Raw genomic sequence first — 12,638 nt, 5'->3', positions numbered from 1 at the left:
TGCGCGACGCCGGGCACCGCGGCGCGATGAAATCATCTCGCGATGGGGGTGGGTTTTGGGGGAGTATATAGCATGTATACAGGTCCGCTGTCGCATCTACGTTAGCATTCAGAACGTTTGGCTTATTTCGCATGGCCGCGTCCCAAAGAAGAGATTTGCCTCCGCTGGAAGAGGTTTTTTTTCCTCCCTCTCCAGCGAGCCAGCCTGGACTCTTTTCTGTCCCCATGTGTCTGTCCCGCTTTGGCTCGCGTGCGCGGTAATATGTGCCACGAGAGGGTTGGTTATCTCATCAAAATTGGACTCTTCTGGCATCCCGTGTGCCGCCTCTGTACACGCTTTACCAGAAAGGACCCTTTCGCCTCTCTTTGTGGGATTTCGGCCGTGGTGAGTTATCGATTCGGCTTTTCCTATCCACCGACGGCTCGCATAACGAATTCTTTGCGACGAGAACGACGGCGATTGCACCTCGTTTCGCCTCCTCCTTCTCCGGGGAACCTTCATTTCGAACGAATTAGTCAATTTTCCTGGATAGGTTCGTTCGCGACGCGCGTCTTCGTTATACCGTTAGCCATACGCAACTGTAGAAAACATGACGCCAAACACAGCGTTAAAATTATCACATAACGCAACAGGTTTTTCTCAGAATACTCTTTCAAGAATTGCTAAGTTCCCAAGCTTCGCAGGATTAATCTTACGCCTCCTTCGACCGGTCCAGGACCAAACACTTTACGTTTGCTCTTGGAAGGGGAGCTTCCGGCAGTGGAAATCGCTTTTGAAGCGGTAGTAGGTGCAAGTTATAGTGCATACTTAGTATCAAAAAATCTTGAAGGGGTTTTCTTCAAAATGGGTCTTTGTTGTCCAGATATTTTGATTTCAAGCTTTATACGCACCTATAATACAGAATATACACAGGGTGTTCGGCCACACCTGGGAAAAATTTTAATGGGAGATTCTAGAGGCCAAAATAAGACGAAAATCAAGAATATCAATTTGTTGATTGAGGCTTCGTTAAAAAGTTATTAAAATTAAATTAAAAAATTTCAAATCGTTCGCGAAAAAATTATTTTCGGTTGTGGGGGTCGATTACACTCATCTTTGGTGAATAGACATACCCCCGAAATCCTACGCATTTTCGAGAAAAAAATTCAGTAGATGGACAAATTCTTCGGCGAAAAAAAAAATTCCAAATCGTTTTGAAAAAGTTATTTTTAGTTGTGGGGGTCGATCATAATCATTTTTGGTGGATAGACATAACCTCGAAATCCTACGCACTGTAAAAAAAAAAAGATTCCTTACCGAAAATCTAATTTGAGGCCAGAAATGCTTCCCTGAATTTTCATGCGAATCTTTAAAACACCATAACTTCTGAACGGATTAGACGATTTTAATGTTTAAAAAAGCAAACGACACGTATTTTAGTGTAGAATATGTAGAAATTCTAAAAATATTCGAAAAGTTGGTCCTTGACCCCGCAAAATGAGAAAAACCCCATAAAAATAGTCCAATTTTCAAACAGCCATAACTCCTACAATTGTGAATATATTTCAATGAAACTTTTTTCCGAAGTAGAGCTCATGGGTACCTACAAAAAAGTATTAGACAAGTTTTCTGTAGGGTGTCAAATAAAATTATCAAAAATCAAAAACGAATTTTTAAGGAAAATCGACAGGGGGTCGGTGCCTAAATTTTTCGGCGAAATTGAAAAGTTTCAAATCGTTCTGAAAAAATTATTTTCGGTTGTGGGGGTCAATTACAATCATATTTGGTCGTTAAGCATACTCTCGCAATCCTACTCACTTTCGAGAAAAAAATTCAGCATGGGCGGAAGTTTAAATGTGGATAACTTTTTAAAGAAGCCTCCATAAATAAATTGGTATTCTTGATTTTTGTCTTATTTTGGCCTCTAGAATCACCCATTAACATTTTTCCCAGGGGTGGCCGAACACCCTGTATATAGTACAGAATTCACTTGATAATGACTAATACACAAAAATATATGCAACACATGCTGCTATTTTAAAAATGTATGTTTTTTGTTTTACAATTAATATTGATGTCATATAGGATTAACATTAAATGCAAAAATAAATAAAATATTTTGTTTAAATTTACTACCTCCAGATTCGTAATCAACCGTTATACCAATTTACCCACAACTCGATCTGCCAAACTGTGTTAAATAATTAATTTACTAGATGCGTACAAAACTTTAAATCAAAATATCTCGAAAACGAAGATCCATTATGAAAAAATGCTTCAGGGTTTTTCGATACTGTTATATACTGTAACTCGTACCTACTACCGTTTCAAAAGCGATTTCCACTGCCGGAAGCTCCCCTTGTATTCACGATTTTCGGGTCCTGATACTTCACACGCTTCCAACCGAACAAGGAGGTTCCATTCCCCGGACTCCTTTCGACGCCAAGGATCACTGGACGTTGGCGATGTGCGCGTTCCTCGATCTGGGGTTCCTCTGTTGATCCTCCTGGAACTGGACGTCGTCGTCCTTCGCCAGCGCGTTCAGGTTCGTGACGGTGGCCTGGGGGATCGGCGAGAGCATCGGCGGCACTCTCCACCAGTCCGTGGTCGGCCACCCGGCTGGTATCAGGTTCCCCCGGAAATTTAAGTCCGGAAGAACCGGAAGCGGTCTTCATATGACGTGTCCGCGGTGAGCGCCCAAGTTCGAGCTGGACGAGGTCAGATTCTGAACGGAGAACGCGCTCTCCACTTTCGTCGACGTCGTCGTCGTCGTCGTCGGGCCAGCGCTAGCGACCTTCTCCGTTTGCTCGGTCGGTGAGGAGGAGGAGGAGGAAGAGAAACGGTCCTGCGACCTGTCTTCCTGGTGTCTGTCCACGGACGACAATAATCCGTCGTCCTCCAGCTTCCTGTACCGCGATTCCTCCCTGCTGGAGTCTCTGTCCGATGGGAAACCGTCGTCGTCCGGCTTCCCCGGGCTGGGGAACGGTCTCTCCTCCAATTTGGTAGCCAGGTACGACCTCTTCGGGTCTTTTGGCGGACTGGGGCAGCCGCAGTTCGGCTGGAGGCACGCCGCCGTCGACAGATTCGGCCAAGACATCGTTTGGTGGCTCGAGTAGAACGTGCCACCCCCGTAAAGCGCCTGAAAGGCCAAATCCGCCGCTAATTTCCCGCCGTTGAACTCCTCTCCCAGCTTGTGCTGGATCGGGTAAAGAGGATAGGGAAAGGGCGGGAAAAAACGGGGAATCTTGAGGTCCTCGTGGCTCATCAACGCGTGGTGCGACGGGGGCGCCAAAGGTGGCAGCAAACCTCTCGATATGTTTCCTAGGGCTTCACCTGAGGACATCAGGGGCGATATCGAGAAACCGAATTTGTTTTCCTTCTTCACCAAGGATTTCGGCTTCCTGCGAGGACGGTACTTGTAGTCCGGATGCTCCTTCATGTGGAGGGCTCTGAAACAAAATATTTCCCCTTTAAACTTTTTGTTGGGTTGCTTGTCGAATTTCATTTGGTTGACCAATTGCTTCGTATTTTATGGTAGAAAATATCTTTACTCGATACTTATTGTTCTATTTGTCATTCATAAAAATCTCTGTTTCTCTGTAAGAAAACTAATCAACCACTTGATCTCTTAAGAGGATCACCTGGTATTTTCTTGCGAGGCAATCTTGAGTCTCTTGTTTAACCACACACTGTTGAGGATCTCAAAGCAAGCGTGAGAAATGTACATCAACATAAAATAACGAGCACCAGATCACCTTTCGTAGCCAAGATTTTATTTGAATTGAAAGTTGTATCGTTCTTATTGAAAAATTTTTCGGCCACCACGAAGGAGGGGTTCTTGCATACGTTTAGACAATTTCACCGGTATCTACCTTCGATAATCCGGGCTTGTTCGTTATCACACGAAGAATCGCACGACGAGACACTTCGGAATTCAGTAAACTTTGCTCTCGACACCGTTATCCGTACAAAGGGACGTATTATCGTGGTGCTAGGACACGATACGGGCCACCATGGGTATTTGTAGTAAATATCTTGTACACACACCTCGGCTGGAGGCACAGTCGACACATCGGAGGGCTGCTAAAAGAGAGGGGAGGAAGGGAAGAGTCAGAGCCCCGTGGTATCTCCGTCACATAATACTCCATTATGTATCCAAGAGGCGCACAAACGCAGTCCTTATTTATGCTTCGCCTCGTGTAGATAAAAGAAAGCGAGAGAGATAGGTGTTTCACGGCTGGGAACTCTTTTTTTCTTTTTTTTTCCTTTCCATGCGACGTGTTTCGCGGGGATCTCTCCCGGAAACGTTTCCACAATGAGTACTCGAATTATTTCACGTACCTCGCCGAGGGATTTTGCATCAACGTTTCGAACGTTTCGATCTGCAACGACTTGCATCAATTATTGTTTTTTAAATTGTAGAGATTTTTTAGAAATACGAACATTGTATTATTGCACGATCCAAAGTATTGAATTAAGAATAAGAATTGTCGGTTACACAAGTTTACATACTTTTATCTAAGATGACATCGAAAACTAAAGTAAACCAGGAAGGTAGAGAGTCTTTCACAGGGCTCTTTCGTGTTTACAATAGAAAACTGACTCAATATTAATTCAACGATAGGAACGATTTTTCTAAATTTCAATATAGGTATCCGCGATACGTGCATATTTTCATCGTATTGAATTTTCTATTTGGAGATAGCTCCTCATGTAAACAAAGGGTAATAGGTATCTTTATCTGATAAACAATTTAAAGACCAAAACGTCGTATTATGATAAAAAGATTCCACGCAATTCATTATTGCTCACGAGCATCAACGAGGAAAACCCTCCCTTAAAAGAATATTCACGATTCTGATATTTCGAGAGCAATTATATATTTCAATCAAGAATTGGAAAGTCTTGAAGTGAAAAAGATTCCTCGTCTCAAGGTGTGTGTTATGGCCATGGAGACGCGCGAAATGATGGCTCGCGATGGGAACGGTGCCACGGATGACCAGGACGGGGGTGCCCGGGGGGTAGGCAGAGCAGCGAAAATTTTCCAACTCGCGAACGAAATCCGAAATTTCGGTTCCTCGCCGCGAGAGTGACGCAGCGGAATAATAATTCCGGGACAATGTGTCCCGGCAGATAGCACAAAGCGTAAATCAGCATAAACATCGGTAAAGCCCCGCCGACAATAATTCAGCATAAATGCATAAACATCGGGCGTAATCTTTACAATTCGCTGGGAACCCTCCACCACCACCATCGCCGGGCATCGTTGCTACCAGCGCCAGGGCCGGCGTTCCCAGCATCACCACTTCCAACTGTGCGATAAACAACGCGTTATATCATATCGGTGGACATAAGCCGCGCGGTAGCTGCGCTCGCGGCCGCCGCAACAAGAAACAATAACAATTAGTCACGATTGTCCGCCGGTGCTCCGCGAATGTCATTAGTGTAACGATTCGTCATAAATGTCATTGTGCCGCAACGACCGGCGGACTTTCGCGAACCGTTGACAGTTTTGTCATTTGATAATTATCCCTTTCGCCTCATCGACAACGTTCTGTTACGCGTCGGATTAGCCCACGAAGAATCATCCAACGACTCGAGATTGGACGAATAAGTCAAAAATAACAATGGGGTAGGCCAATATTCTCGATTTCAACAGTATTATCATGGGTTGGTAGGTTTGTGTCTACGAGAACCAAGTATGCAATTTTAGATGACCATAAGAGTGAATAGAATTGAGTGAAGACGATCAAAATTTTATTAAGAAGAAAGTATACTACTAGTCTGGTAAAGTGGTGACCAACGATTATTAATGCAACTGACCACAACTTGGGCTCTCAGAAACCTAATATCAATTAAGGTTTTACTATTCTCGAGTTTTCCTTATCCTGTATCCTCATCTTGTGGCCTCATGAACGTTAACCCCTTGAGACACAATTTAATTTCTTAAACGTATACTATTTAATTTTGTTTAAATTTGTTCGTAGAAGGAATGGCCACGAAAAAGAATAGATTTGTTTACGAATACCTCGTGAATGTAGAAATGTGTTGATTTTAATATGTAAGACTCGATGACGAGTGAGTAGCCTCATGATTGTGAAACTTGTAACGAGTCGGGCTCGTTATTGTTTGACAAGGGATTAACATAAACCAAAAACCAAGATTCTTCCTTTCGTGATTCACCCTCACTTCTCATCCACATCTTAATGACTACCCCCCTAAATTTCCAAGAAACGATCGAGTAACCTCTGCAGCAGAACTCAACCCGAGGACCAAAGGATAAATCTCCAAGGTTCCTTCTTTCGCGAGTTATCCCTCACCTTTTAACGCTCATCTACATCTTGCATCTCGCGGAAGTCCGTGTCCAAGATGACTTTAGACTCTCGAATGACAAAGCGGTCGCTATTTCCGCAACACCGTATTAATTCTCCCCCGTTTTCCTTCGACCCCCTTTCCACGGTTTCCGCGGCAGCCGGACGAAAACGAGAACGAGAGACAACGGCGCGGAGAAGCCGTCGAAAAGAGGGTCGGAGGAGGGAATCGTCGGACAGGCGGCAGCAGTGGCAGCGGCACAGCCAACGAGCAGCCGTGAGGGTGAGAGATCCAGGGGCGGGAGGGAAGGGTAGGGGCCGGCAGAGGAGCCGCGCAAATCCTTTTAAATCCACACAATTGCGACAATGGGGCTTTATTTGTTATCTCGGGGGCCACATTGTGAGTCGCCGTGAACGAACGGACAGATTACGTCGGGCCAGTGACGGCTCGGCTCCAGGGGAACCCGTTCCTGCCAGGAACGTGGCTCCAGGGGAACCACTTTTATCGGGCCCTCTCCTCTTTATTTTACGACCGTCCGCGCTGCCCTCTCCAACCCCCTTGGCTGCCGCGCGAAGCCGTTACCAAAGTCGTCATCCACGCTGCCATCCGCCAGAAAAGCGGATTCGCCGTTACACGCTTCTGCCCCGAAATTTTAACTCCCCTTCCCTCTCCACCCCCTCCGCAGTTGCTGCAACGATCACCGATCTAGTCTCTGAGATACGTTTCCGCGGACGAAACGTATACCGAAACTCTGAGACAGTCTTCGGATAGTACGGACACTCTTAATTGATTTCTTGGGGATAGTTTTCTTTTTGCAAGTTCTTTAATGGAAAACTATTTCTGTATTTCTCTGATATTTTTGTCTTACGTTTTGATGTATTTCTTTTAGCTTCTTTTTGTTGCGTTTGAATATTGTTGATACGTTTTTGTGAAATGTTAAATTTAACTATGTTATTGATATAACATACATGGATGGACTCGATCTTTTCCATAGCGCCTAAGATTTTAGATTTTGTACACACTAAAGTACATTCTTAGTAGTGTTGTTATTGTAAACATTATCGATATGTATTCAAAAAAATTCTGAATATACTCAGATGTCATATCTTAACGAATGGAACGACTTTTACCAAAAAAGAAATTAATAACATTCATTTTTAATTTCCTGGGAGTACAACTAAAATAAGTACTTGAGAGGAAAATGCACTAAACATCGAAATAAAAATTTTAAAGAAGGATTTTCCGATTTCGAAGTGAAAAACAAAGGAATCCGACGGTAGTGAACGATTTAAAAGTGTACAATGCTCTAGTTCGTGCCCCGACGATCTCGTTCAGATATAACAATATTTTCCGTGCAACAATCGAAAAAAGTAACATATGAAAACCGTGCGAGAATTTCAATGCAAAATGTTATGGATCAAAAAAATGAACGTCGACTGGCACTGGCCAGGTGTCAATGCTGAATATTCTCCTCTCTCTCTTTTTTTGTTGTAGTTTCGATCACGGTCATCGACAGAAAAGCGGATTCAACGTTACATTGCGCCCATTTAACCGGCAAGCCCGTCTCTTTTTATTTTTCGAAAACGGAATCCACCGAGTAAAACGAACACTTGGCAATTGAAAACAAATCGACAATGACGCGCTTTGGAAGAAACGACTTTATTATTCCGTTATTTATTTTACGAGGCTCCATCGTCGCGGCGGGTGATTCCGCGAGGGTTTATATTCAACCCTGGTCCGGTCCCTATCAATTGCCTATACCCGGCAATTTTTGCTTTGGAAAAACCGTTGATATAAAGCCGGACTCTGTCGTCGTTCTCGCGCGTCGTACTTTTAAATTAATTCTTATTCCACCGCGTTTGGCTTCTCTTTATTCGTTTTCGATTCACCGTTGCAACCCAACCGACTCGCTTTTCACCATTTTTAAAGGTTATTTTGAAAAACGTTATAATGTTCGTCTCAAACTTGAGAATCGTTTGAAACAGTACAACGTTTAGGGTGATCTAGGATTTACAGTAATGCTTGTTGCAATTGTTTAATGGGAGCCACTGGATATTAGATTTTCAATTTTTGTTCGAACAATTCTCTTCGAATTAATTCCGCTCGATGAACGAGATAATTAAAGGGACGATAAAAATATCGTTCGATCGTGAAATCTCTTCGACCTGTATATCGCTCGTCGGGCTAAATAAACTCATAACAATGATTAAATATTCAGGGTTGGGTAATAAAAGGCTTGTCCCCTCCACCTCCATAAATACCACTTCGTTCACCCTATTCCACCCCTTAGCTTAGCGCAGTACGCCCTTAGCTTTAGCAACAATGTACTGTATTATGAACTACAGGGCTCCCTGTTCTCGTTTTCGATCCCCCTACCCCTCGGTTATTGCAGATACGCCTCGATGCGATAATTTCATTCAAGCGGTCGCGACTAAAGAGCAATTAGCGCGCAAAGAAAAATCCTGGACATCGATTCAAAGCGATACGGCGCGATCAAGCTATTTCCATTTTTGTCAAACGAATCTGCAAACCTTGAAAATAAACGTTCGTAGAATATACAGGCGTTTCGAACTTCGATATTTTTTACTCTGCTGAAATTTCAGATAACGATGTTTAAAAAAATTTTAATATTCAGTTTATTCTTCATATTTTAATGCAGCAAAAAAACCGTCCATATTTTACTTTCCTTTAAATCCTTCATTCTATTGTACGGGTATAGTTTTTAGTTTTAGGGTGGAATACAGACGTTGTTATTGTAAATATTATACATGCGTGATAAACGTGGTTTAGTAATGTAATCGAATTTAAACAGAGATTGCAATTTGTCAACATCTCTTTTTTTATGAAAGTTTAGAAGCAATTTGATCTAGCAAGGGATTGGTAACTAAATAAAAATTCAAGATATTGACATTAATAATAATTCCACAAGAAATGGGAATATTCGGGTATACGTTTAATTCTGTATCGCATAATCTAAAGGAAAAGAATCACTGCAAAGTTCACTGAAGAAATTTTGTAAGATCTGCGGATACACTTATTGTTCAGATCGAGTATCGATTTAATTAATTTATAGACGTATCAAAAATGAAAACATAATTTTCTCTTTTAAAGATGAAATAAAATTGACCTATCAAATGTTTAAGATGCTTAGATCTCTTTAAGATCCTCGTAACTTTGCTTCTAATCGCCATGGAATTAATTAGGAACGGAAGTTTGATTCGTCGCGCGTCGATCAAAAGTTTTAAATCTCACCTCAGCCGTTTGGCCTCGTCGATGAAAGGTCGCTTTTCGCTTTCGCTGAGCAACTTCCATTCGGCCCCGAGCCTTTTCGAGATCTCCGAGTTGTGCATCTTCGGGTTCTCCTGTGCCATTTTCCGTCGCTGTCCGCGTGACCACACCATGAACGCGTTCATCGGCCGTTTGATGTGCTCGTTGTGAAGCGTTTTCGACGACATCTCTAACAGACTGTCCCTTGATCCTCTTTTAACCAGTCCTCTGCCACGAATCTCTATTTAATCGCTCTCTCCTGACAGAATAATCGCTTCGCGCGGTTCCATTGACAGAAAACTATCACTGTTCTCATGCTCGTTAGCCGTCGAATCACCTCCGGACCGGTGGTAAACAACGAAACACAGCACCCTTCTCGTCCAATCACGTGCTCGACGATCTCCACCACCGCACGATCCTTCCTTTCGACCTTTTGCCACCAGTTCGATCGATTGCTCGGACCTAACTTTAAGCGATCGGTTGAGTGTCTCCGATCGTCGATCACTCTAGGACGATCTGCAACACACCTCCCTCGATCACGACCTCAAAACTCTCGCGCGACCGACACATTCCATTGTTCTGGCTCTGTTGACCACTCACAGAACCCTCTCACAGATTCACGTCTCGTCCAAATCGGACTGTCAGGTACTTTGGTTCGCGTGCTGGAGTTTATCGTGAATAAATACCCGTGACCCCGACTAGCTGTTTGATTGATACCGTGACGAAGAACTGGCAAGGATCGGCCAGGACCTCTCCGACGTCGTGTCTGGGACGAGCCAGGGAGGAATCGAGGGACTCGCGGAGTTGCTGGAGCCCCGTGGGACGCGATGGAAACAAGGATCGGCCAACCAGAAATGTTCCTCCTCTCCCACCATGGTCCGTGGCTAATGGACACCCACGATTGGCTCCTTCGCCGACATGGCGGACGAAGAATATAGGCGCGTTCAACAGGTGGAGGTGCCTCGTCTCCGTTTATCGCGTTTCTCGTCTCTTCTCATCTACGGCGTCCCTGGCACCCGGTCGGGCCACGAGTGTGTCTGTTACGCAGATTATCGTACTACCGTTTTTTTTCTTCTGACCTTTCTGGCCGCCGATGGTCAGGCTGTATCCGGGACACTGATGACTCGACGAGACAATGTGCCCAGGATTGATTCGGCAGAGTTAAGTGGAGTAGGTCCGTCATAGCGCGGACGCGATCTAATTCCGCGATCGATGAGGTCCTGGAGTAAGAGGCTCGATTAACGAGCGTACGATTCAATCCCAAATAATTTTTCGAATATTATTTAATTTTATTTGAATTTGTTCGTACGCGGAATGGACATGAAAAAGAATTCGTTTTACGAATACCTCTCGAATGAAAAATGTGTTGATTTTAATATATGATGACGAGTGAATAGCTTCATGATTGTGAAATTTGTGACGAGTCAGACACGTCATTGTAAGGCAAGGGGTTAACAAAATTTTTTGGGGTATGTATACGAATTTATTTTGCAACATTTAGAATTATAGAATTGATTACCTTTTTTGTATAGGATGCCCCAGATTTAAGGTGCTTTGTTAGTAAATTCTACGAATGCAGACAAGACAAAAATTATTTAACGCTTAATTAAAAACAAAAATACAAAATTCAGTGGAATCAGTAAGAGATACAGTATTGGAATAGATTAGCAATGTCTATGTTTGTTATGGCAGAACGTGTGGTGCAACCCGAGCAGATGGTGATTCTACGTGCAAAAATAAGTTGAAAAGAACGAATAACATTTTTTTGTTCGAGGGATTGCTTTCGATATAATTGAATTTGAAAATTAGTTGGATACGTGCGCGATTGAATACCATTTGGCTGGCGCGTCTGATCATTAATCACTTTTTCTATTCGTGGTGAAATCCAAGTCGTACTCTATTGTACACTCGATGATTCTTTAAAGTTGATTTTCTCGAAAACAAGGCCACAGACGGAACAATGTTATTCTTTCTTTTCTATTTATTTTTGTAGAATCACCCTCTGCTGCACCACCTGTCCCGCCACACTCTGTATATTATATTGGGTTGAGTCATAAGTAGTTGCGGTTTCTTTACTTCTCTTTTAGAACAGTTTCAATAAAATTTGTATCTGTAATTTATATATATACCATATAGATTGCTTAACGAGTTGTTTAAGTATAGTTGTAATTTGGAAATTATGGTAGAGGGTGATTAAAAATAATGGTTAGAAAAGTGGAAAAGCATGATTGCTAATGTGGGAATAAAATATTAAAAATTGTGTTATTCTAGAATTATTTGTGGGAAAATATTTACCGTCGACAAATATTATAGTATACATATGATTACAGAAAAAGTGTATCATGATAAATGTTTGCTTCTTCGCTGCTTCTTATCAAGTCAAGCTTCACTTCCACCATTTTAAAAAATTTGTTGCAGAGTTTCGTCTCACGAATCTTCACGATTTTTGAATGGACATATTACATTTGTATATATCATGTTGTATTATAATAGATTAACACGTGATTTATTAGAACATAAAATTATTATCATATTATTATTATTCATTCAATCTCGTGTTACGTCATTATCAATTGACATATTCAAGAAATCAATCGCATTTAACGTCCATTCAAATTAATTTAGACAAGATTTTATAATGATTTATACTTTGCATTTAATTGAATTTTAATTTCCGATTATTAATCTTTCATTTTTTTATCCTTGCTTCGTGAAAAATGTAATTCGTATCGTATGAAACATTCCAAAACCAAAAATTGTATCGTACATAATTCATATTGATCTCGACGTCGCGTTAGATATCATTAGCTACGTAATAAAGAATTTTATTCCGTCGTCATCGTCGCATTCGTTAGCATATCGTCGCGTTCTGATTGTAGCCGCACCGCGACACACAGGAATTTCTTCCCGCTTTGTTCGCGCGATGTACAAGCGGAGAGTGCAGGGCCACTGCTTGAAATAAATGTTATCAGCGTTAGCAATGTCTTGCTGGAAGAAGCGACCGAGGGGGATCGCAGGGGCATGGCTGGGGCTGAAGACGTCTCCAATGATAAGACGATAAAGAGAGGAGGTATAAAACG

General features: G+C 42.4%; 1 protein-coding gene across 1 annotated transcript; it reads right to left on the bottom strand.

The window, feature by feature from the left end:
* Positions 1-2,513: 2,513 nt before the first annotated feature.
* LOC143346694 (uncharacterized) lies at positions 2,514-9,913 on the bottom strand. The gene is made up of 2 exons (XM_076775044.1): positions 9,544-9,913; positions 2,514-3,428 (listed from the first exon to the last, which is right to left on the bottom strand). The coding sequence occupies exons 1-2, from the start codon at positions 9,744-9,746 to the stop codon at positions 2,651-2,653; spliced, it is 981 nt and encodes a 326-aa protein (XP_076631159.1). The 5' UTR covers positions 9,747-9,913; the 3' UTR covers positions 2,514-2,650.
* Positions 9,914-12,638: the final 2,725 nt, after the last annotated feature.

Source organism: Colletes latitarsis, chromosome 10, assembly GCF_051014445.1.
Source record: "Colletes latitarsis isolate SP2378_abdomen chromosome 10, iyColLati1, whole genome shotgun sequence".
NCBI classification, from domain to species: domain Eukaryota; kingdom Metazoa; phylum Arthropoda; class Insecta; order Hymenoptera; family Colletidae; genus Colletes; species Colletes latitarsis.
This window is presented reverse-complemented; position numbering and strand designations above follow the sequence as displayed.

Excerpts from the sequence above, each read along its gene's own strand:
- LOC143346694 (XM_076775044.1), bottom strand. The coding sequence starts at position 9,746 with ATGTCGTCGAAAACGCTTCACAACGAGCACATCAAACGGCCGATGAAC. Across the intron at positions 3,429-9,543 it reads GACGAGGCCAAACGGCTGAG|AGCCCTCCACATGAAGGAGC; the intron begins GTGAGATTTAAA and ends ATTTTGTTTCAG.